The sequence below is a fragment of the Cyprinus carpio genome, chromosome B9 (genome assembly GCF_018340385.1).
Source record: "Cyprinus carpio isolate SPL01 chromosome B9, ASM1834038v1, whole genome shotgun sequence".
NCBI lineage: Eukaryota > Metazoa > Chordata > Actinopteri > Cypriniformes > Cyprinidae > Cyprinus > Cyprinus carpio.
Genome location: NC_056605.1, coordinates 17,458,364 through 17,483,838, shown reverse-complemented (window position 1 = coordinate 17,483,838; position 25,475 = coordinate 17,458,364). Strand labels below are relative to the sequence as shown.

The 25,475-nt window shown below is 37.9% G+C and overlaps 1 protein-coding gene across 1 annotated transcript in view; it reads right to left on the bottom strand.

Annotated features, from left to right (window-relative positions):
- Nucleotides 1-25,227, bottom strand: part of LOC109055439 — a 30,880-nt gene extending 5,653 nt beyond the window's left edge. The window contains exons 1-15 of the mRNA XM_042731242.1: nt 25,189-25,227; nt 19,156-19,293; nt 14,437-14,591; nt 13,564-13,667; nt 9,663-9,855; nt 9,320-9,451; nt 8,978-9,121; nt 7,955-8,093; nt 7,725-7,878; nt 7,405-7,541; nt 7,059-7,170; nt 6,291-6,354; nt 5,673-5,879; nt 5,396-5,541; nt 5,157-5,275 (exon numbers count right to left, since the gene is read on the bottom strand). Coding sequence (XP_042587176.1) covers nt 5,157-5,275; nt 5,396-5,541; nt 5,673-5,879; nt 6,291-6,354; nt 7,059-7,170; nt 7,405-7,541; nt 7,725-7,878; nt 7,955-8,093; nt 8,978-9,121; nt 9,320-9,451; nt 9,663-9,855; nt 13,564-13,667; nt 14,437-14,591; nt 19,156-19,258 — 1,909 coding nt within the window. The 5' untranslated portion in view covers nt 19,259-19,293; nt 25,189-25,227. The remainder of the gene's footprint in view (nt 1-5,156; nt 5,276-5,395; nt 5,542-5,672; nt 5,880-6,290; nt 6,355-7,058; nt 7,171-7,404; nt 7,542-7,724; nt 7,879-7,954; nt 8,094-8,977; nt 9,122-9,319; nt 9,452-9,662; nt 9,856-13,563; nt 13,668-14,436; nt 14,592-19,155; nt 19,294-25,188) is intronic.
- Between the last annotated feature and the right edge of the window lie 248 nt (nt 25,228-25,475).

The window sequence follows — 25,475 nt, the reverse complement described above, 5'->3', positions numbered from 1 at the left end:
CAACATATATATGGAATTATATTTGCTTCAAAAAAAATGAACGTAACTTTATAAAACTGAACATAACTTTTTCAGAAACTATCAAAAATATGCCATTAAAAATAAGAAAAACAATGAAAATGAAAAAAATGAACTCAGTCGCACAAATTTAACAGGCTCTTCAAATATGCTTCATTATTTGTTAATGTTTTTCAAAGATTCGTTTTCGCTAATCGTGGATTCTGAATGCATTGCCACAGATTTCGCTTACGCTTCGCAGTTTTTCGTTTGGTGTTTTGACACAAACATCTCGTGGGGGCGGCCTTAACAGTGATCTACTCTGATTGGATAGTGAGCTTTTGATGGACAGGTGCTCTCTGACCTGGAAGTACAGACGTCACTCAGCGACGTGCATATTGGAAAGCTCTCGCGGTGAAAACACAATCAGGATTTATGCAGAAAAGGCACATTACTAATAATATACAGTTAGTTCTAGATGTGTTAGATTATTCAGATTTAATAGACAGTGATGGTTTCATTTTCTTTTTAGATTATTACAAAGCTTTCGACACATTGGAACATAAATTTTTATTTCAGGCTCTAACGTTACGAAAAATTGCCTTTGGCGATGCTTTTTGCAGGATGGTCCAAATGCTTTACATAAACGGAAACAGCTCTATCAAATTAAGTAATGGTACTTCACCTAGATTCTTTTTAAAAATGTGACCATTCGGCAAGGATGTCCAGTTTCCTCTTACCTGTTTCTAATTGCAACACATTTCCTTAGCACACATATAAACAATAGTCAATTAAAGGGTATCACAATTGGTAACACTAAAATAAAAATTAGTCAATTAGTGGATGATACAGCTTTATTCTTGAATGATTCATCACAAATTAAATTGGCTTTGGGTATTCTTTTCTTTAGTTCTATTTTATTCTTTATTTTATTTTATTTTTTTTTGTGGTTGATATAATTATATTTATACTTATACTTTATGTTTTTATTCTCTGCATTAAAAAAAAAAAAAAAAAAGCCTCTCACGGTGATTTGTATGCAATACGTCGTGCTTTGTATTACTAAATATGTAAATAATATTTGACCTCCGATCGTCCCAGTCTGTAAAGATGAGCTCTTGTCCTTCAAGGCAGCTTAAAGTAAGCTTGTGTTATTGAATGACAATAATAACCCGCAACAAACTGCTTCACACTGTAACATGAATAAAACTTGTATCGATGTTATTGGTTACTTCAGTAACACAAGCTTACTTCAACCTGCTTTGAAGGACAAGCAGAGGAGGAAGATGATGCCGCTCCGTGTCTCTCCTGAGAGCTCATCTTTACAGACTGAGACGATCAAAGGTCAAATATTATTTACATATTTAATTATAGGCTTGTTTGAGATGCGCCTTGCCTCGCCTGAAATGTAGGCGAGAATAGGCGGCTGCAGTAAGGGGAGGGGTCAAAAAAGACCTTTGAAGTCGGACACTTCCTGAATCTCGCTGTTTTGTCGCCTGCAAACGTCAGCAATGGAGGAGATCGCGTTCACATTTTTTATCGCAGACTAAGTGAATGTAATCGAAATACCACTGTTTTGTCATCATGTGCATCAATTCCTTTGTTCTGCTGAACACAAAGGAGGAAATTTTGAAGAATGTTTGCAAACAAGCAGGTTTCTGCCACCATTTCACGTCCATAGTATTTTTCCATATGCAAGTCAAAGCTGTTTTGTAGCAAACATTCTTCAGAATTTTTTTCCTTGTTTTAAGCCAGACCCTGACACTTCTCAGATGAAACCACACAAAGATGAGGCATAATGGCTAAACAGTCCATTCAGATATGTATGTGTGCATGTATATTTTTAATGGATTGATTTATTAATTCACACAAACATACAATAGAATAAAGTGAAAATTACAAGAAGGAAGAATTCTAATTAAGAGGAAAATTAAATAAAATAAACGCATGTCCTAATTCTTAACTTCACTAGGCGTGTTTTGTTTTTGTTTAGTTCGCATGTAATATACAGTATAAATGGGTAATCTAATTCTTAGAATAAAGAGAAAATGTATCAGTTGACATTCTCAGCCAATGAGCATTAAGCTGTGTCATCAGTCAGTCGTTTCCCATCATGCTTTAGAATAGCAGTTGGTGGAGAGCAACTGCGCTCGGCTGCTCAATCCGACAGAGCCGCCTCACTGTCGCGAGAGTTTTTTGGCACACGTCAGCATGACATCAGAGCAAGGCAGACGTAACCATAGACAGTAAAAGAAATGGACACAGCGACCCCATTGGAACTCAATTGAGACAAGTGAAGCCCATTTTTAGTGATTTTTAGCACTTCCGTTTCTGACGCGCAGACTCAAACTAAGCTTGATGACGTCACCAACCTGTCTGACAGATGTAAACCTTCTAGTAGCTGTGCGTGCAAACTGCCATCGTTAATCTTGCAGAGACGGCGAGCTTGAGCAGGGGAGTTCTTTGGCCTGAGTGAGCAGGAGTAAGTATTCTGATTAATTATTTTGTATAGTATTTTAAAATGTAACGCCAGTACGCCATATCTCTTGACGTCTCCCCGATTGCCTGCGAGCTTCTCCTCCTGTCTGTACGGTAATTTCTCTACTGTGCGACAGAGAGTCGAGTGGTTATGAGGCAATCGTTAGCCTATTTTTACAAAAACTGTTTCTACGGGGCCATAATGTAACATAGAAGGTAATGGAGCCCTTTATACATTGTCGTGTATCTTTAGAAATAAATAATGGACAAATGGAGTCTTTAAACGGCTCAGATGTAAAGTTATTCGCTGTCAAAGTGACGCCAAAATGAATGGGAGTCAATGGGATGCTAACGAAAGTGAAGTTCTGCTACAAGATGGCGGCACGCGGCCGACTTCAACTTCCGGTCGACTTCCTTCCCCCCGGGACGTAACTCGGACACTTTTCTAACCGACATGCATCTCGCGGTGATCATCGGTGATCGGTTCTGAGCAGATTTTGCTCATCTCAAACAAGCCTAATACAAAGCATGACGTATTGCATACAAATCACCGCAACAGCTTTCCAATATGCACGTCACTGAGTGACGTCTGTACTTCCAGGTCAGAGAGCACCTGTCCATCAAAAGCTCACTATCCAATCAGAGTAGATCACTGTTAAGGCCGCCCCCAGGAGAGGTTTGTGTCAAAACACCAAACGAAAAACTGCGAAGCGTAAGCGAAATCTGTGGCAATGCATTTCAGAATCCACGATTAGCGAAAACGAATCTTTGAAAAACATCAACAAAGTATGAAGCATATTTGAAGAGCCTGTTAAATTTGTGCGACTGAGTTAATTTTTTTTTTCATTTTCATTGTGTTTTCTTCTTTTGTAATTGCGTATATTTGATAGTTTGTGAAAAAGTTACGTTCAGTTTTATAAAGTTACGTTCATTTTTTTTTTTTTTTTGAAGCAAATATAATCCCATACATATACGTTCTGGTTCAGCCGAAAACGCAGACTTTCAAACTATACTGTATTTGATAATCACCTTCATCCAGTCTGCGCTATTTTTCGACAAACTTGACCGATAACACTCTCTTTATATTCGTTTAAACTAGAGTTAACTCCCATAACTCCCTCACACAAGCGCTTGTCAACGCTGCGGTAGATCGCATAGACCAGTGGTCTCCAACCCTGCTCCTGGAGAGCTACTCTCCTACAGACTTCAGCTCCAACCCCAATCAAACACACCTGAACCAGCTAATCAAGGTGTTCAGGGATACTTGATAATTACAGACAGGTGTGTTGGAGCAGGGTTGGAACTGAAGTCTGCAGAACGGTACGTCGTTGTTGTTCCGTCTCTTCAGGGTTGCCAGGTTTTCACATGAAAACCCGCCCAATCACTACTCAAAACAAGCCCAAAACTAGCTCAATTGCATTTCGAGGGGGTCCCCGGTAAAAAAATCGTTTTTTTCCTGTTTTTTTTTTTTTTTTTGGTGGGGTTCCCCTGCTTAAATTCGCATTCAAGGGGATAAATATCATGTTATTGGAGTCGCTTTTAAGAGTGTTAAATTAGCCCAATTCCGCGTCTCTTCTTTTACTTTTATAGACTGGCCCGGGCCAGTGTTGCCACCTCGTGGACACACTAACTTAATAAGTGCAAACACAATTCAAGGCATATGTGCGATCTGCACGTAATCTACTCGCGGGCCAGATATAGATGATTGGCGGGCCGCATTCCGCCAGTTGAATAGCCCTGCCTTAGAGTTTCTAACTACACCAGGTTAAACTGGCTGGACCTGGCTATAAAGAGGTCTAACAATAAAAAAAAAAATACTTGTTAGCATTCACATTTATCTTGAGGGCAGTTGCTTAACTGGATCCAGCATTGTAAACATTTCCTTATTGTTTGTGTATGTATTCATGTATTTATTTGAACCATTCATGTGAGCTGTAAATGCTATGAGACTAATGAAATCACATGACACACATCCTCACATACTGACAACTCTACAGGCTAAAGTTTTGACAGTCAAGCCCTTGACTGTCAAAAACAGTACTGAACATGAAAGCCCGTTTTTGTTTTTGTGTGTAACTCAGTTATAAATAATTGTAATTTTATACTGAGAACACTTTAAAGTAAAACATTTTGTTTGCATATATTTTATAGATGTCTTACACAAAATACTAATGCATTTTCCTTAATTTACAGATCTGCAGAGCAGATCTAGATGTGATTCTGTTCAACTTTATTTTATTGCACTCTACTGAACTTATGTAGGCTCTGTATTGTTACTCTTTCATGACATATGACTTTGTTTGTGTTGGTTTAGTAGATTCCAGACCATATTTGCAGTGCTGTCCTGAGCATTATATACTAATGCAGTCACATGATTCATTCAGACTTATTGTTAAACTGTTTTTATGTACCAGATACCAGGATCTTCAAAAATGCATAAACGAGTAACAACTGTTATCCACAGAAAATAACCAAACATTTAATTAAATTTTATGGTAACACTTTTTAACAACTTACCTTATAGATTTGATTTTATTAATTAGTAATGTGGCCAAACATATTTATAAAATATAAACATATAAAAAAACAAATCTCTATAATAGTTCATAAAAAAATAGTATACATTAATTTTGTGGCTTAAAATAATGAGTAGAAAAGAAAAAAAAAATTAAAACACAAGCCTGTTACATAGCTGATTCCATGTAGAACAGTGTTCTCTGCTCTGCCAACAAGAACAGCATCAACCACAATATTTTTGTTCATCAATTCTCTGACAACGGTGACAGGATTATTTGCGGATCTGCAGATTAGACAATAAAAGTTATCCATAATCATTTTAGTTGTGTAGTAACATTGTGAGAGTAAAATTTGATATTGAAGTCATCAATTCAAATGGTATAGGAATATATATATGACACACCTGAAATCATTGCCATCTGTCAAACACAAGATGCGACATCTGCAAGCTGGAAACCTTTTCTTAATATTGTCAAACTCTGAGATACCAAGAACAAGTGCATCATATAACCTAGTGCACCCTGATGCTTCAATAGCATGCACTTGCTCCTACATGTAAAAAATAACATGAAATACATTATTAATAAAAAAAAATGAGAATACAAATAGCATTTATCATTGCTATTAAATGCTTAGTTTCTTTAATTCTTATAATGGTGCAATAATCGGGACAAAAATACCTTGAAGGTTTCCAGATTTTCAGTGAATTCAAGAACAGTTTTCACTGTTTTGTTAAAGACCACAAGGCAGATTACATGTTCTAAATCATATGCCATACTTCGGTTTGAAAAGCTGTCAAAGATTTGCTTGACGGCATCAATGCGATTCATCTGACTGGCAGTGTCATAACATTCTCCCTTCATTGAAGAACTTGAATCAAAGAGCACCTGATAAGAGCATTAATGAATTTTGCATGAGCTTGTATGTAAATTATTGAAGTTATAGAGATGCTGTAAAATCACTTTATGCAACCAGGGTTTCTTAAAGGAAGTGAAATGACTCAACACTTCATCTTTGTAAGTGAACATACAGAATAATGATTTCATACAGGTTAAATAAGTCTATTTCTCAGAGTCTGGAAAAACAAAAAATTGTGAAGCACTGTGGCTTTCCTCTCAAATGTATTGTCAAAAGATTCATTACATTTCGTCACAATGTAGGTTGTGGTCATCTGGTGATCAAATAGAAAACCATACAGATCAAACTGCAGTACCAGATTACAGTTGGGGATTATAGCCATCCAAAAGTGTGTAAAACATTACATCAGAGTAAAATCTTCTCTAGTTCACAACACTTACCACAATTGCCTCTTTGGGGGTTTTACTGACTTTGAAGGTGTTGTCAGTTCTGGTATCATTGAGCCTGAATGGGTAAAAAAAAAAAAAAAAAAAAGAATTTATACAATTTGTACCCTAAACCAACCATACTAATACATAAAAGAGCTGCTCAGTAAAGACATCAATTGGTGAAAGCTTAATTCATCATGGGGTTCCTCTTGAAATTCCGATTGTTCTTTATATTGTTTCTTATTTAAATATATTTCATTTTTTTTAAGTATATGAAACCATGAACCACACACACAAAAATAGTTATTTTTAGCATTTTATTTTACATAATTTTTTCAAAGTAAAATAAAGTCTGTGTAATGTAACAATTTATATGGTCCCTGGTTTCTTCTTACTTGGTCTCCTCACAAAACAGATTGCTTTAAGTGCTAATCGGTTTATTCTCTGTGAAAAGCTGTTGCTACTTATAGAAAATGCATTTCAATTGATTGGATTCACTCTAGACCCCCATCACTCTCAAAATTTGTGACTTTTGTATCCAAATATTTGAACAATAATTATAAGATTTTTAAGTTAACATTGGATAATTATAAGACATTAGGTTACTGTTAGATTTGGGTTCAACATGCTTTATTGTTGCGTCCTAATCTCACCACATTGTAAATTTGAATTAGCAAGCAAAATATTTATCTGGGAAATAAATGTGTATCTGTAATATTAATAAAAATGACTTACATGTAAGTGGCATGGAAAAAACTCTTGAACAATTGAAATACTTACATTTCAGCCAGCTCATTCACATTTCTTGTGGTTTCTTTTCCAGATAGACAGTCATGAACTTTAATATGACATGCTTGTGCTTTGTCTTTGTTCATGTAAACGCCTAGATTATCTGTATGGATAAATAAAGTTAGATCAGAATTTCTACATTAAATTGCTAATACATTAATTTTTTTGCTAAAATAATAATAATAATAATAATAATTATAATAATAATAATAATCAGTTTTAAATCAATGGGGTATTTAGGCAACTTAAACCTAGTTGCAGATCTCATATTGATCATTTTTTGGTTTTCTATATTTACATTTTAATCAGTTCATTTAACAGCATATAAACCTCGGACCTTCACTGAGATACACCAGCAGAGGACCCTCAATTCCCATATTTGCCAGTTGCAGTGGTGGTGTGACAATCAAGTGACTGTACTGTTGGACGTCCTCATACATGTCTGAAAATGTTTTCTTCTGTTCAATCTGAAAACTATAAAATGTTTTTTTTTGTATGATTAAAAATAATAATAATTTACATATCCAATATCATAATATTATATATTTATTTATATTTAAATACATTATTTTATATAAAATAATTTTTATATTTATATTTAATGAACAATGTGTTTATCTAATTATATTTTTTCCAAAATTCCTAAATATGACTTACTTGCAACCTTGTGGGGTGCTGTTATGAGATATCCACAATGGAAACCTATCAAATGATGCCGGAAGACTAAGCGAAATTTTCTCGATATCTTTAGCTCTTTGAATCGATGACTCCAGCAGATTCACCTCATCACAGTTTGGAATTTTTACACCATCTAAAATAAAAGCTTATTCATAGTATTATGTATGAATTCATGAGGGATTAGCAAGCATCCCAGTTCTAGCTTTTACCTGTGATTTTTTCCAGGACGTATGACCTATCAAATACTTCTGGTGTCCCTGGTACTCTCACTGGCTCAGACAGCCGCTTGCCAGTAGGATAAGCTTTCAAGGAAATTGTAGCATAGTTCTCCAGATCGTTATTCTCATTCTGGTGAAAACAAACACACACACACATATACATACAGTAAGGTCTATATATATTTAGACACTGACAAAATTTTCATAATTTCGGCTCTGTATGCCACCAGAATATAATTAAAATGAAACAATATATTTGAAACAAAACAATGAAACAAAGTGCAGACTTTAAGCTAATATAACATAAAATGCTTAGGAATTACAACCATTTTTATACACAGCTGCCCCCCCCCCCATTTTCATGGCTCAAATGTAATTGGACAAATAAATAGAATCAAAAGCTCAGAGTGTGCACTTTAAGCCCATATCCATTATATAACTGTAACTTGTTTATATTTTTGTCAGCAGCTAAAATTATAAAAATTGTGCCTGTGTCCAAATGTATATGGACCGTACATGCATACATACATGCATACATACATAAATATATAAATAAATAAAGATAAAATGGAGTTTGGTAGAAATTTGTGTGTGTGTGTGTGTGTGTGTGTGTGTGTGTGTGTGTGTGTGTGTGTGACAGCTACCATTGCTGTAAATCTAGCAACAATAAACATAGCATAGACCAAGACTGTATATATTTTTAGTGATCAAAGCATTTTATACAATATTAACAATATGATTGATTTACATTTACACTTCAGAAACAGCTTAAAAACACTTTGATGTATGAAGAACGTATAAGTATCTTTTTGCTTTATTCAATATCATAAACATTGTCCCAAGTTGTGAATTGTATAATGTTCATGTGATCATTTAAAATACACATTACTGTCTGGTTACTAAGGAATGGGCTGCATTGCTTACAGTCTGTGCTGCTGGAAGGAAAAATATTTCCTGAACAGCTTCTGATCTGATTTATGATGTGCTGTGTCAGGTAAAGCGTTGCAAACATACCTGTCCTTGAGCAATCAAGTAAGCCCAGCAAATATTTGCATATTCAAAAACATCAGTATCTTCAATGATCTTTGGGCCTGATCTTTCACCGAGACCTGGTAACAACTCTCGGAAAAGAAAGTAAAGACCCTCAACAACAGCAATCTGAAATGAAAATAAAATTATAGAGAGTTATATTTATACTTAAAATGATTTGACTCAATTATTTAATAGATAATATTGAACTGAACATGTTATTTTATAACAATGTGTAAAAAGTAATAACAGAAATACCTTTAAAAACTCATTTATTATGAATATGAATATTTGCACACTTTATATTACCCAATATATATAGCCTACCTTTTGGTTTCTAGTTACATGCAAGTTCCCACAGATCATTTGGAATAAACTTTGAGCCAAAGCATTGCATCCACTCAGTCTCCTAATATATGCAACCACTTTCTTAAATTCTTCTCCACCGTGTCTAAGTTTCTAAGGAATAGGACAACATATGGAAAATCTTACTGATAGTTGCACTGAAAAATAAAGCAATAGGTTTTACTCAAAGTTGAAAGTTTGGCGCTGCTGGCCTAAAACTGCTATCACAAAACAGCTGAATACTATTGGATTGTTTTGGTAATAAAGTTCTAGACCAGCAGGCATCGCACCCTGACGAAATAGAAATTATAGTATTTTTACATACAATGGCATAGAGCGTTGACAGAAAAACACTTAGGCCTTTCTGGGTTTGATTCACTGAGGGTCTGACATCATTTTGGAAGAAAAGACTTGAACTTGGGTTCTCATTATTAAATGATGACAGAGAGAAATGCAGAACTGAATCCTCTGTGATTCCAAGCTCACTTAGTTTGTCAACATGATTATAATCTTCACTTCTGTGTAATGAAAAACATAATAGAAATTTATTTATGCTGTCTTGGAAAACACTGTACTTCAAAACAATACAGTAAATCAGTAGTAAAAACATAATTAGCATGAAGTACATTAATATATATACATACACACACACATACACAAACATATATATACATATCGACTGACAGCCCTAATATATATATATATATATATATATATATATATTAGGGCTGCCAGTCGATTAGAATTTTGAATCTAATTAATAACAGGGTGCTGTGATTAATCAATCTAATTAATTGCAAAGAAAATTTGGCTGTGAAAATGCCCACAAAAGATAATTTAAATATATTATTGATCATATTATTGTGTTAAATGTTTAGGCTCCAATGGCCTAACATGAAGTATGGAACATAAAAGAAGATCATTTGAGAAAATCTCAGTATTTTTGTTCATGCAATGAAAGTCACTACTAGTGACCAAAAAAGCTTAGTTACCAACAGTATTCAAAATTCCTTCTATGTTGTGCAAAAGAAGGTAAGTCATTTAGGTTTTGAAAAAAAAAAAGTGAGGGTGAGTAAATGATGACGGAATTTATTTACTTATTTTTGGTGAAACTATCCCTTTATTTATTTATTTTTAATAAATTAAATGATACTCTAAAGAAGAAACTAAAAACTACCAGCAGGTGGCGGTAAATATCTTTGAGTCGATTAGATGTGGCTTTTTAGGTAATATTTTTGTTGGTAAAATTTAACAAAAATACACAATATTTTTTTTTGAAAATATAGCACAGTATTTTATAAAAATCACATTTGCACTCGTGTTCTTCGTGACAACCCTGTTGGAAAAAAACAGCATATGCTGGTTAGGTATGTTTTGATGCTGGTTTATGCTGGTCCTTTGCTGGTTTGCGCTGGTCATGTGCTGGCAAAGGACCAGCATAAACCAACAAAAAGTTTCAAGACTTTCTTTTGTTGAACATAAAGGAAGGTATTTTGAAAACTGTTGGTAAAAAGGTGTTTTGGTTACCAAGGCAATGGCTTTCATTCTATGAACAAAAAAACTGAGATGTTTCTCAGTGTCACGAATCCGGTCTATGAACTTCCGTTCACGCACCACCTAAGGTCACCCGCTCACCATATGGACTCTAAGGCCCTGTCCCCATGAACACAGTTTATTTAAAAACACAGCTTTTTATACGCGGTTAGGCTGTTTATCCACACGCAAATGCAGCACCAGTTCACTGAAACCGAACATTTAAAAAAAAAAAGCCTGCCAGGGTGAAGTTGCAGTGTTATCGTGTAGACAGTGAAACCAGAGTTTTTGGCTTGTGACGTTGGCGTCTACCATAGACAGTAAAAGAAATGGACACCCCGTTGGATTCAACAGAGACAAGTGAAGTCAATTAGAAGCACGCACTTCCTGGGGGTCGAGTGTACTGCGCAGACTCAAACTCAGCTTGATGACGCAAATGTCACGTGAGCAACCTGTCTGACAACTGTAAGTCTTCTAATCGCGTGTGCCAAGAGAAATCTGAATCACCCACCAAATCTTGCAGACGTTGTTGAATAATTTTGTCCCATGTCTTTTATGGACTCTCTATGGTCTTCTCCCTTGACTTCATGCCTCCACGTCCCCCCGACTAGCCTCATAGACAGTAAAAGATTGCCTGCGAGCTTCTCCTCCTGTCCATACGGTAATTTCTCTACTGTGCGACAGAGAGTCACAGGTTATGACGCAATCGTTAGCCTATTTTTTAAAAAAACTGCTTCTACGGGGCCATAACTTAAGATACAAGATAATGGGGCCTTTTATACATTTTCGTGTTTCTTTAGAAATAATGAATGGACAAATGGAGTCTTTAAACGCCTCAGATATAAAGTTATTCGCTGTCAAAGTGACACCAAAATGAATGGGAGTCAATGGAATGCTAACAGCAGGTGGGGGTCCGCTAGCCAATGGCGGCGCCCAGAGATGCTTCAATAAAATATGAAACCCTGCCACCCTGGCGTCTACGCTGTTATCGCAACCTACAGGAAACTTTTTCAGGCTTCTGATTGGCCAACATGGCTTTACGGTTGAGATTAGATCGCCACCTGTTGGTTTGGCATACTCTTGACAGTGCGTCATATCATGTGTTTGCGTTTTCATGTGGACAGAGATTTTTTTAAAAACGGAAGAAGGAAAAACTCCATTGAGTTTATAAAAATACCCGTGTACGTGTGGACATGGCCTTACACTACACAGACTGGTACACTATACCCTGAACTACATTTCCCATCATCTATTGCACTGATTACACCCACAGCTGTAACGAATCAAACACCCTACGTAAGCCATGGACTTCCTCTCTCTCACTGCAAGTCACAATTGATCTTTCTGAGTTAAGTCTAGTCACAGCTGATCTTCATGAGTCAAGTCAAGTCACAATTGATCTTTTGAGTTAAGTCTAGTCACAGTTGATCGTCATGAGTCAAGTCACAATTGATCTTTCTGAGTTAAGTCTAGTCACAGCTGATCTTCATGAGTCAGTCAAGTCACAATTGATCTTTCTGAGTTAAGTCTAGTCACAGTGATCGTCATGAGTCAAGTCAAGTCACAATTGATCTTTCTGAGTTAAGTCTAGACACAGCTGATCTTCATGAGTCAAGTCGAGTCACAGCTTCCATCGCTGACTCAAGTCAAGTCTTAGCTGATCTGCCAGAGCCTCGTCACGGTCTCCCAAAGCCTCGTCATGTCTCAGCTATTTGTCCAGAGTCTCGTCACTTCTCAGCTGGTCTTCTAGAGTCACGTCACATCACAGCTGATCTTCCAGAGTCACGTCACATCACAGTTGATCCAATCACACACCCTACATAAGCCATGGACTTCCTCTCTCTCACTGCTGAGTACTGTTTGTGTATATCGCTCTCCTAGTGGTAGCACATTATGGAGCCAGTTTTCTGGCCTAGTTTCTAGTCCTTAGTTCAAAGTCATAGTCTTGTCTTGCCTGCTTTCCCGTGTTATCTGATTCTTGCCTTTATATCTTGGATTAAACCTTTGCCTTTTGTTTCGACTGTGTTTGCACCTCACCTGGACTATTGCTCGTTTTATTGGATGTCCCCTCTTGTCAAGCCCTCTGGATAACATTCGCTGTCGACTGACTCACGCCCGTTTTGGATTACTCTTTTGTCTTGCCTTCTATATACCTGTTTGCCATTGTCAGAACCTTGCCTGTTTTATGACCATGCCTTTAAATAAAAGCTTTGCAGATGGATCCACACGTCTCCCATCTCGTTCACTCTGTAACACTTATCTTCTTTTATGTTCCATAGTTTACATTAGGCCTTTGTAGCCTAAATGTTTATGTGTAATAAATTTTATGTTGAATCAAACAAAATATTTCTTTCTAAAACTACAATTTGTAATGTCTACTTTATACTTGCTCATTTACCATAATAAATAACTTTAAATAATTTGTTGTGGTTATTTTCACAGTCAAATTTATTTTGCAATTAATTAGATTAATTAATCGAGCCATCATTTAATTAATTAGATTAAAAATGTAAATCGACTGATAGCCCTAATGTGTGTGTGTGTGTGTGTGTGTGTGTATATATATATATATATATATATATATATATATATCTATATATATATATATATATATATATATATATATATATATATATAGAATGTACATTCATATATACCTATACATAATCATAAATTTGTTATGTATCAGTGACCTGATGTGAAGAACTGGTGCTGGTATACCACTTTCAACTGAAAGCCGTAGTGTCACATCTCTCAGTGTATCACTTTCGAGGTCAGCTTTGATTTCGAAGTCTCCCTATTGAACAATAAAAAGAAGACAAATGTTGATATAGAGGAGATTTGGGATGGTGGTAACACAGGATGATTTTTGATACTGTTAGATTGATACACTGTGAACTAATTTGAAAATGAGTCACAAGGATAAAATAACTTTCATGCACAAACCACAACATCCTTCTGAGGTGAAAGTTGTAAATCTATTTGTAATATAAAGGATTGTGAGATCAACATGTGACTTAGGCTGTAATTTCTATACAATGCTAGTTAAATGACAGAAATTGATTTTTCTGTTTAACCCTCTGCTTGCGTGGCGGTCAAAAATTAAATGGATATACTTTATTTTAAATATATTTTATTCCAAAATGTATTTTATAGATTATAATTATAAAATTTAATTTCAGTTGTTTCACTTCAATGACAAGTTAGAATTTTGTACACTTTTAAAATGAAAGATCAAAAGGATAAACCATGCAGATTTATTTTCACAGCTGACTTTGCTCATATTTACTAAGGGTGCCAATATTATCGGAGGGCACTGTATTTATGGAATAGTTATTATCAATTTATTAACTGTTAACCAATTTCTGAGCATAGACCTGGAAATTTAATTTCCAGTTTTATCTGGCGTAAATCTTAAATGCTTTGGAGCACTGGATTAAATTTGGTCTTTTTGTCTGAAAGAAGACACTTGGCAGATGAAACAAAAAAGGTTATATGAGTTTATGTTTATTTTTATGAAAAATGCACAAAACAGTTTTTTTTTTTTTAACAAACATTAGCAGTACCTGTAACATTATGTGACAGCGGACGACACCCGGTCCTTCATTTTTTATGAGGTTGGCCTGTCTTTGTGTCGGTGGTAACTCTGTTAAATTTTCACTTGGTGTAAATATGGCATACAGTTCACTCCCACTTGCAATATGCCTGTCATTCAAAGACCCTTTAATAATAAAGATATAAATCATGCAGATAAATTAAATTAGTGAAGACATACATGTAAGGCATAAAGTGGCAAAAATAAGTTTGTGAACAGTTGATCTGGTTTTCTGCACTGATTACTAATTAAATTCATGAAACACATGAATCTACAATTGTTTTGTAATATTTTGGTTCAGAGAGGTTAAGTTACTTCTTCTTGCCTGCCTTTTCAAAGATAACTTAATGTATTTAGCAAAATTTTGAAATGTACAATGTTTTGTGTATCATTATAGCCCCTTTCACACTGCACGTTGGTCCCGGAAAATTGCGGATCGGGACATTCTAAAACGCTTAACGTCAAAAACGCTTAACGTGGTTTATGCAACGTTTAAAAACACGTTAAGCCTTTTCCTCCGATAGAAAACCGTTATTAGAAAACGCTTAACGTGGCTTAATGTACTGATATTATCAGACCAAACGCACTAAACATCATACTAATAAAGTATATTATCTACAAAAAATCAGATGATCCTGGATATGAATGCAACGCGTTTAATAACACGTTAAGCCTTTTCCTTCCCTAGAAAGCCATCATAAGGCTTAACTTGTTGTTAAACGAGTTGCATTCATATTCAGGGCTCATTTGATTTTTTGTACATACTTTATTAGTATGATGTTTAGTGAGTTTGATTTTTTAAAATCGTTGTCTTAGTACATTAAGCCACGTTAAGCGTTTTCTTATAACGGTTTTCTATGGGAAAAAGCTAACGTGTTATTAAACGCGTTGCATTCATATTCAGGGCTCATCTGATTTTTTTTGTAGGTAGTATAATTTATTAGTTTGATGTTTAGTGATTTTGGTCTGTTAATATCACTATCTTAGTACATTAAGCCACGTTAAGCGTTTTAGAATATCCCGCTGGATGTCCTTCTGTGTGAATGCAAACACGTCCTGGGATTGATTCTCTGTGGTTTGGGGGCTACCTAGACAAGAGCCAATCATGATTTTGTCTGAGCTATGAATCAAATATAAAAATAATTATAAAATAAAAAAATATATAAATAATTAATATTTTCTCATTTTATTTGTATTATCTTGTTATTTTAGTGGATATAATAATCTGACATTTAAGCCCCATCACATCTAACCGCGATTGGACATTTAAGCCCCATCCTCGCGAGCCGCGACTGGTCATCATGATTCTTAACTCTTTTCATTATTTCCCCGCTTTATCAATTTAACTGAATAATGGAAATTCGTTGTATATTTTAATAAACCAGCGAATAAAAATGTGTAAGACTGAGTCACTGCTGGCTGAATTGGACAGGCGATTTCTACATGAAGCGCATTTCCCCCGCTTTCCCACAAAAAACAGCTTATAGCTACGTACTACTGTTTCAGCTATTATAATGGTTCAGTTTTGTATGTACCGGCAAAGGAATTATATTTGGTTCTTTTTTATTAAGTTAATTTAGAAATTACCCTAACATTTGGAGCATTTTATTCAGTCTAAATATAACGTTTTTTTTTTTTTTTTTCCAAAGTAAAGGACCCCCCCTACTCGACCCCCCGCCAGGACAGTGAAGCTAATCTTCATTAGCCTATGCTTGAACAGTTTAGCATTCTCAAATCATCACGACTTGCCTAAAATAAAATCTATAGCTATAAAACTTTTCAAGCATATAACAATGTTTAAACGTTACACCTAGACAAATGTACGCTGTATCGAATAGTTTGTGCAGTAAGTGCAAGCTAAATCCTTTTGCCGGAAAACGCGAGGCGCCAGAGCAACATCACTTGCATTTTTTCAGTGAGTTAACACCGTCATTTTTGCTAAATAAACGGTAGCAGAAAATACATCATTTGTAACAGTAAAGGGTCTCCTGTTTTGTGTTCACTCACTAATATCCAACCAAAACGGTGTGCTTTTATAAAGTAAAGAAAAACAAACTATAATGTGTTTTCTCGCTTGATCGTCCTTGTAACAGGACGGCTTCACACAAATAATGAAACCACAACTCAAGTATCTCCTTCCCTAATTCCCACCTGCACACATTTATGGTAATTAACTTTGCCTGATGCCTTGCGCGCAACGCCAATAGCCTTAGTGCGTGACATTTGAAACGCGACACTCAATTCAGCTGCGCTGCTGACGTTGGCGACAACTAAACACAGATGAGCAGCGCTATTTGACAGTTCGCGGTGGGGGGTAGCACGGTCTTGTGTTAGTTTGCACCCTAGCCAATTTTTTACTTACTACCATGGGGGATGTCTAAAAATATTAAAAAAGAAGGAGGGAAAGCGAGAGCCTATAAGACAGGCCGCGGCTCCAAGCGTTCTGACCTATGACGTAAAAATTGGACCGAAAGCCCGGACTCGGAGGCGAGGTGGCGCGACAAAAATGTCGGTGAGAGGGCGTAACCCTGAAATGCGCTAGACCCGCAGAGCATATCTGTCTCCGCAGAATAATGTCGCCGACACATGGAGTTGCTGATAAGCATACCTCGTCCCAACACTACGCGCACACCAGCAACATTGGCGCAAGCTATGAACACGTGTAAGTCAAGTTGTGGCACACGCTTCTGCCTGCCTGTAAAGTTGGGCATTTTTAATCATGGGGAGTTCTATGGGATTGACCTCCCTTTTGAAGCCAGCCCCTATAGCACGGCCCGCAGTTGACGGATGTACAATTAAAATGACACCGTCCTTGGTGGGCTTAACCGACCGATTCCATCTACGGCGGGGGTGGGACCCCATTCGGAGCGGCTCTCGAGGTTGCGCATTGGTGACACGCACGCAATTTAATACAGTCACAGGACTTCGTCCTTACCACTCCTAGACATTGAGCTGGGGACAAGTACCCCCCTATAATGTAAACCTGGGTCCCCGCAAACTGTCCACCCAAAAATATTTTATAATTATTGCATTTGGATTGCTGCAATCTCCGTTCAGCGGCGAGTCCTCTCTCTGTTTAGGATGACACAAACCTTGTTTAAAGTTTGTATAGTCTCCAAGCCTCACTCTGCCTCTGCTGGCTCTAACAGCGCCTGGGATGACGGTTTTTCCCACTTAACAAAGAACTCTCCGTACAGCCCTTAAGAAGTTTCGTAACAAACAGCAATCCGAGTTCTCAAGGACCTGATGTGAATGATTAACGGTTAGGTTCCACAGAAACAGCATCGTACATTTAAGTGTAGCACTGGAAGAATAATCGAATTGATCTTACGAGTGCTATGGAGTAATCGTTAAGCCATATAATGATCGTAACAAGACGACCCTATTATCAGCGTTCAACTGCAGGACAGTCCGGCAGATGTCCACCTGTAACTTGATTTTTCAGTGCAATGTGATTACAACTATACCTAGGATTTGACACGATTGTGCTTTAGTGCAACCCCACTTATGGACTCGTTTTCTTAAGTTTTTTTACCTAATTTATAAATGGAAATACTTTAACGGGGCAGAGAAAAAAAGAAAACACATCTAAATTAAAAGGGACTGAAGGAAAAAAAAACCGAAACAATTAAAAGGAACGTCATGTAGGAAATGCTTCAACGACGGGGCTCTCTCCTCTTCTATCCTCGTCTCTATCTTCTATAATGTATTATAAAAGTATCATATATATTATTATGTAACAGTATAATATTCTACACTATCAATAGTAATATTATCCTATGTATTGATATTATAGTTATTATATCCAAGTTGTCTGTCTGGAAAGCCAGAAATAGGTTAATCGTCACTATAAAACGCTCGTGTCCTACAATACGAACCACGGTATAACGGTGACATTTCAGCACTTGGACACACGGAAGTGTACGACGACTCTAAAGTAGTACTTAAAACCACAAGCTACGTGCAATTGCTTTACCGTGCCATTGTTGGGAAACGCCCAGTTAAAACAATAACGACGTAGACCCGGATCGATCGTAAAATCTACTTGTAGAAAGAAAAAGGCTCTTAAGTGCTAAGATCAATCGTTATCGGGAAACCCGGCCCTGGCCAATGTCACAATAACTGAGATGGCCAAAGTAGGCGGGTTTTACCATTCACAGAAGCAGAGCGCGATTTCCAATATGAAGCAGCAAAAAATGTTTCCAACATTGATTATAAATCAGCATATTAGATTGAATTCTGTAGGAAGACTGGAGTAATAATGCTTAAAATTCAGCTTTGTTTCACAGGAATAAATTATATTTTAAAGTATATAAAACTGTTATTTGAAATTGCAATAATATTTCACAAAATTATTTTTTTCTGTATTTTTTTGATGAAAGACACGTATTTAAAAAAACATTAAACAACATACTGATTCCAAACTTTTGAACGGCAGTGTGTGTATCGAACTTGTAATAATATAGTTGTAATATATATAGTTCTAGATATTTTCAAATTATTCTCAAACTTTTTCTTGCCACTATATTCTGAAATACCAGTTTAATTAAGAATGCCTAATAAAAATTCTGGATTCAATTAATAATGAGAAGAAACTACATCTGGTGCTGGAAACAAGTATTTCTGAATTTAAAAAAATGATATATGGTTTGAATATGGTAAAAAAAAAAAAAAAGGTTTGAATACCTACATTTGTTAAAAAAAGGATCATCTGTCAAAGGCATACCATCAGCAGTGTAAAGGCATACAGACACGTTTTTGTCAACATTGTTTTCATGGCAGATTCGCAGCATCAGATCCTCCAATGTATTTTGTGAGGGATCTATACCTGTACAATCATAATGGGACAAAAAATTATAAAAAAAAAACTTTCTAAACCATTCATAATATAACCAGCTGAAAAATGCACTATAAAAAATACAAAACATACAAAACAAATACATACCTGTCATACCATTACATAAATAAATTATTATATTATATTTTGTTGATATGTATTTATTTTATGAAAACGTATGAGATATATGTATTCTGGTAACCATTTTTATAAAAGCATTAACCCTTGTGAAGCCATGGTTTAGAGTTTCGATCAGCAAATGGAGCTGCAGTACAATGCAAACAACAGCTTCTTGGGGATTATATCTTTAGTTAACACACACATACATAAATACATTTTTATTTGTGTACAAGTTTATTAACCCAGGTGTCTCAGACTATTTTTGTAGTCAAATGAATGAATAACTTAATAACTTCATTAAGAATATTTAAGAAATTATTATTATTTAAAAAACACTACTGCACCACTCTGACTACAAAAAACTATTTTAATGAAAAAAAACAACATACATTTCTGCAAAAAATTAAGAGACCACTGCAAAATTTGATATATACATATATACATATACACATACATATACTGTACATACATATATAGACGATATATACATACCCACCCCGGCTTCTATACATATACACTCCCCTTGTAATATAACTGTAAGCTCGAATACATATATATATATATATATATCAGGTACTCTATATATACAATTATTTTTACTATTTATAGTTACTGTGTTTGAGTAAAATGAACATTTTGTTTTATTCTATAAACTACTGACAACATTTTTCCCAAATTCCAAATAAACATGTTGTCATTTAGAGCATTTATTTGCAGAAAATTACAACTGGTTAAAATAACAAAAAAGATGCAGTGTTTTCAGCCCTCAAAAAATTAAAAGAAAACAAGTTCATATTCCTTTTTTTAAACAACACAATACTAAAGTTATTAGTGTAACATCAGTTCCCAGAGATACAGAATGAGTACTGCACCTGTTTAAGGCGATTTGGGGGCAAACTCCTTTTTCTCCGATGACTGAAGCCTTTCAATAGCGCAGTGTAACTGCACGGCCATTGCTTTGTGCAGTGAATAAAAAAACGAAGCTGCACGAGCCTATGGTGGTAAAGCCCGCCAAAATGGGTGGGGTCATCTGGCTATATAAGCGGCACATCACCATAGGATCCTCAGGTTAACCACTACTGAACAGATAAATAACACGTCAAACTAAACAGCACTCCAAACCACACATCACTCGTTCCGTATCTCAGGGAACCGAGGTTACATTAGTAACTGAGTACATTCCCTATCTATCCTTCACTCGTACTGCATCTGTGTAAGATGCTTTGGGGAACCAGTACAATCCCGCCATCCTATGCCTAAGGAATGAGTGCCAAGAGCATACATGAAGGAGGCAAACGCCAAGCACTGGTTGTCATATGACAGAGTCCCCTGCTATGCAGAATGGACCCGTGCCTGTAAGGCTGGGATATTCAGACTATAGAATCTGGCAAATGTGGATGGTGAGGCCCAGATGGCTGCCTCACAAATTTCTGCAATGGACACACCATTTGAGTGGGCTCTTACTCCTATGGGGCATTGAAGTCCCAAAGAAAATTTGCACCTGCAAATCTCCCATATGCTTTACCGATGCCATTGCCGGTAGCAGAGCAGTCTTAGGCATCAAGGGACGAAGGTCAGCAGGGTCGTACGTCAACAGTCACAGCAGTCGTGTTCACAACAGACCCGGAAGAGAAGAAAATGCTTAATAAAGTCGTAGTTTTTGTTATTTTTGGAGCAAAATGTATTTTCGATGCTTCAATAAATTTAACGGGACCCCCTATGATGGTCACATGGACCACGTGACTTGATGATGTTTTTATTACCGCTTTTGGAGTGGACAGTATACTGTACATACATTTTCATCCCTTGGAGGGGACAGAAAGCTCTTCGGACGTAACTCTAAACAATATCTTAAACTGTGTTCCGAAGATGAACGGAGGTCTTACGGATTGGAACGGACATGAGGGTGAGTCATTAATGACATAATTTTCATTTTTGGCTGAACTAACCCTTTAAGGGTGTAGAGGCGTCTTGTAGATGGTGCTCTAGCCTGAGAGATTGTGTTTAGCACATTCTCGGGGAGGTTCGCGAGCTCCCATTGAGAGGCCAAAGGTGCAGAGCCCACAGCTCGGGCTGGGGGTGCCATATCATCCTGTTTGCCTGAGAGAGGAGGCCCCGTCTCATACCCGTCTCACTCTGGGGAATGGGCCACGGGGCTGCCGAGAGCACCCAGCACAGCTATGCAAACCAGTGCTTGTTCCTCCAGAGTGGGCACAAAAAGAAAACCTCACATCTCCTCCCCCATACACACCTAACAACCTTTGAAAATTAGAGCGATCTCGGGAAAAGCATAAAGGAGGAGGTTGGTTCAGTCATGGCCCAAAAGTAACTCAAAAGTGACTGCGGGTGGGCTCCTCTGGTGGAGACCACTCCTAACCCAGCTCCTCCACAGCTTAAGACGTACGAGCCCGATAACTCTTTTGCATCTGAAGCCTCCAACGACATGCTGTAGTTCATGCCGTCACACTTGCTTCTTTCAAATGAGACGAGATCGAGTTCCTCTGTCCCACTGCTTTTTCCCCACATGCTCCTGGGAGGAAGAAAGCGTGAAGGTGTGAGGGGTGGAGTCCCCTCCTATCTGAAAAGAAAGCTTTCTGTGAGTGCAGAGAGGTGAGTTCTCATATCCTCACAATGAGGAAATTCCATCTCAAAGAGTGCTTCTTCAGCCCTTATGGGCGGATACGCCCAAAGCATGAAACACACTCACTCGCGTGGAACCGTCAGCGGCCCTAGTAAAGTTAGCAGCAGGGATTGAAACAATGCTGAAAATTTGCTTTTGAAATTTGCTCTTTTATATCGCCGGATAGCAGCAGGGAACCGGAGACCGTTGCTGCTGCAGGCGTGTGGCAGCATGAAGTGGCGAGAATGGCCAAGCAAGAAGGGGTCTCTCGATCCTCTGCGGCGCTTGGATACACAAAGCGAAAGCGGCATTCCATTGTATCTCGTAGAACGAAGATCAGTAAGTCGTAGCTGAAGAGGAGAAATTAATCTGAGGATCCTATGGCGACGTTGCCACTTATATAGACAGTGACCCCACCAATTCTGACAGGCTTTTTTTTTTATTCACTGCACAACCAATGGCAATGCAGTTACACTGCATTATTGAAAGGCTTCCAATCATTGGAGAAAATTAGTTTCCCCAAAGTGTCTTAAACAGATGCAGTAAAGAGTGCTGATAGGGAACCGTGATTTTCAGTCACAGCTTTCACATGTAATTTGCTCTCCACAGTCTTTCACATTTGCTGTTGGGAGACTTTCCATGCCACTTCTGGTGAAAACCTTCAAACAGTTTGGCTTTCTCTTGATCACATTCCAAGGGTTTTCAATGGGGTTTCAGGTCTGGAGAGATTTGGCGTGCAGGTGCCCCCAGAGAGGCTTGAGTATACCATGGAACAATGAGGCTTCAATTGTTTTTATATTACTTACAATGTGAAGAACAAGAGGGAGGAGGGCAGCAAGGCCCACTCCTGTTGTTCAAGAGTTAGGACTCCAGATGTGTTAGTGAGGCCGGCAGGGGGTGCTCACCCTGTGGTCTGTGTGGCCGTCATAATTGCCCCCAGTTCATTTCGGATGAGACGTTTAAACCGAGGGGGGGGTCCTGACTCTCTGTGGTCATTAAAAAATCCCATGGCACTTCTTGTATTAAAAGGGGTGGAACCCAGTGTTCTGGCAAATTGCACCCCTGGCCTTTGTCAATCATGGCCTCCTAATAATCCCCAACCACTTGATTGGCTCTATGATTCTCTCTCCTCTCCATCTGTAGGTGGTGTGTGGGGAGCGCACTGGCGCCGTTGTCCTGTGGCTGCCGTCGCAAGTGGACAAGGCGAGGTCCTGCACCACTGGTGGTGGTTGAGGAGAGACACCCCCCCCCCACCCACAAACGGGAGGCCCTTAGAGTCCACTACGGTCACCTGTAAAGCCCTCACAAGAACCCGCACAGCCTCCTCAGCCCCTAGAGCCCACAAAGTTCCACTAAATCTGCTCTTGAGCCTGCTCCAGCCTTTGAGTCTGCTCCAGAGTAAGCAGAGTCCAGAGTTCACTCCAGCTGACTTGAGAGCTCTGCTTCTGAAAAGCCCCTGCATCAAGTCTATGAGTTCAACTACTTCAGAGCGCTTCGCGCTCCCAGTCCCCCCCAAGTGCATTTGAGAGTTCACTTCCACTGAAATCTACAAGTGCATTTGAGAGTTCACTTCCATCTACAAGTCTGCTACAGAGCCCATTCTATTCTCAGCTCCATCAGCTTCACCTTGCTGGTCATCTGCTCCACCATGGGGATCTTCAGGTCTGTCTGATTTGCTGTGGTGATCTTCAGCTCCACCCTGGTGCTCTTTGGCTCTACCTGCTCCACCCTGGTGCTCTTTGGCTCTGCCCCTGCCTCCTGCTCTGCCAGCTCCGCTCCGCCCCGACCCGACCCCCTGCTCTGCTGGATCCACCTTGGCTTCTTGACCTGCTGGCTGCACCCTGCATTTCTTGGTTTACCTCTGGCTCCAGGCCCTGTTCCACCACATGGCCCTGGCTGACCATCCCTCCCCGCCTCCATTCAACCTCCCTCCCAGACTTCTTTGACCTTTCTTGGTGCGTCTGGAATCCACTCCTTAAATGGGGAGTTATGTCGCAACCATCTGCTGGAGTGCCCACAACAGCTACCATAGGGGGCTACTTTCGGATCATTGCCTAATGATTGTGGACATTTCCCGTCACCCTTTGCTCAGTTTATCAGGTCTCATTGTTTCCAGCTGTGTGTCATTATCCTTAGTTCCCTTATTTATACCCTGTTCACCTAGCATTGGGTACTGTAGTATTGCACTGTGTTTCTGTGAGGGTTTTTCTGACTTGTATTGTATTATTATTATTATTTTGTACCCTGTGCCTTCTGCTTTCAGCCTTTTGCCTCACGTGGATTACTGTTTTTGGACTCTTCAATAAAAGCTGCTTTTGGATCTTTTACAAAGTCCCAGAGTATTCTGTGATGCATGCACCTTTTACAAAGACAAATGTGCCCAATTCCAGCCTTGCTGAAGCACCCCCAAATCATCACCAAATGGGTACGAGACACTGTTTTGAACCGTCCTCGCTGTGCACTTCACAGCAACTGCCTTTTGCCATTCTTTTTGTAGGTCACTTGATGTTGTCCTATGGCTCTTGAGTTACATTAGAATGAGTTGGAAGTCATCCCGGTCAGTGAAGAGTTGTTTTTACCCTCTGCTGGTCTGTAGCTTTGTTGTTGCCAATGTCTGCAGCTTGACCTTGTTCTTATAATCCGATGTTTTATGGATGGAAGCAATCCAACGCTCATTCTATTCCTCTGACAGTAAAGCCAAAATTTAACCCTTCTTTTCCTCACTCAACTTTTCTTTTCAACTCTTTTGGCATAGTCAATAGTTATTTGATTCCAGTTACTAGCACTGATTTTGCCATCAAGCTGGTCCTATTACAAGAGGATAGTGATGACCAAAGCAGTGGTTTTTATTCTTTTCCTCCTGAAATAAGATTTGGTTTAGGTGATCACCTAATTAGTACTTCATTAAGCAGAATGAGTTTTTGCCTATGTTTGGAATTCAATTCAACAGACACTGGAATGAATTGTCTGCCATACATGTAAAGATACTGATGTAGAAAAAATTGGAGTGGGTCTCTTAATTTTTTCCAAAGCTGTAGTTGCATCTTGCACTGACACCTCTCAGTGCCCTTATTATTGTGGTTGCATAAGTATGTTAGCATGAAAACAGTTGTACTGTTTATGAAGTATGTACAATAAAGATTTACCTGTGATTTCTTGTATCCCAGGACATTTTGGAAATCGGTAGCATAATTAGGATATAAGAAATGAATTAAGTGACTTTGTTACAGTCATTCCTTGTGTTTCTGGATTGACAATCCTTTTTTAAGTAGGCAACCATTTTGTCATACGGATCATCTCTGTTTGTGAAAAAATCTTTTTACAAAAATAGAAAGAACATTACAGTAATATCGCTACTGTAAGTTTGCACCTCCCCATTTGACCATTTAGAAACTGCCCATCATCCTTTCAGTGATTCTCTTTGACATAAGTA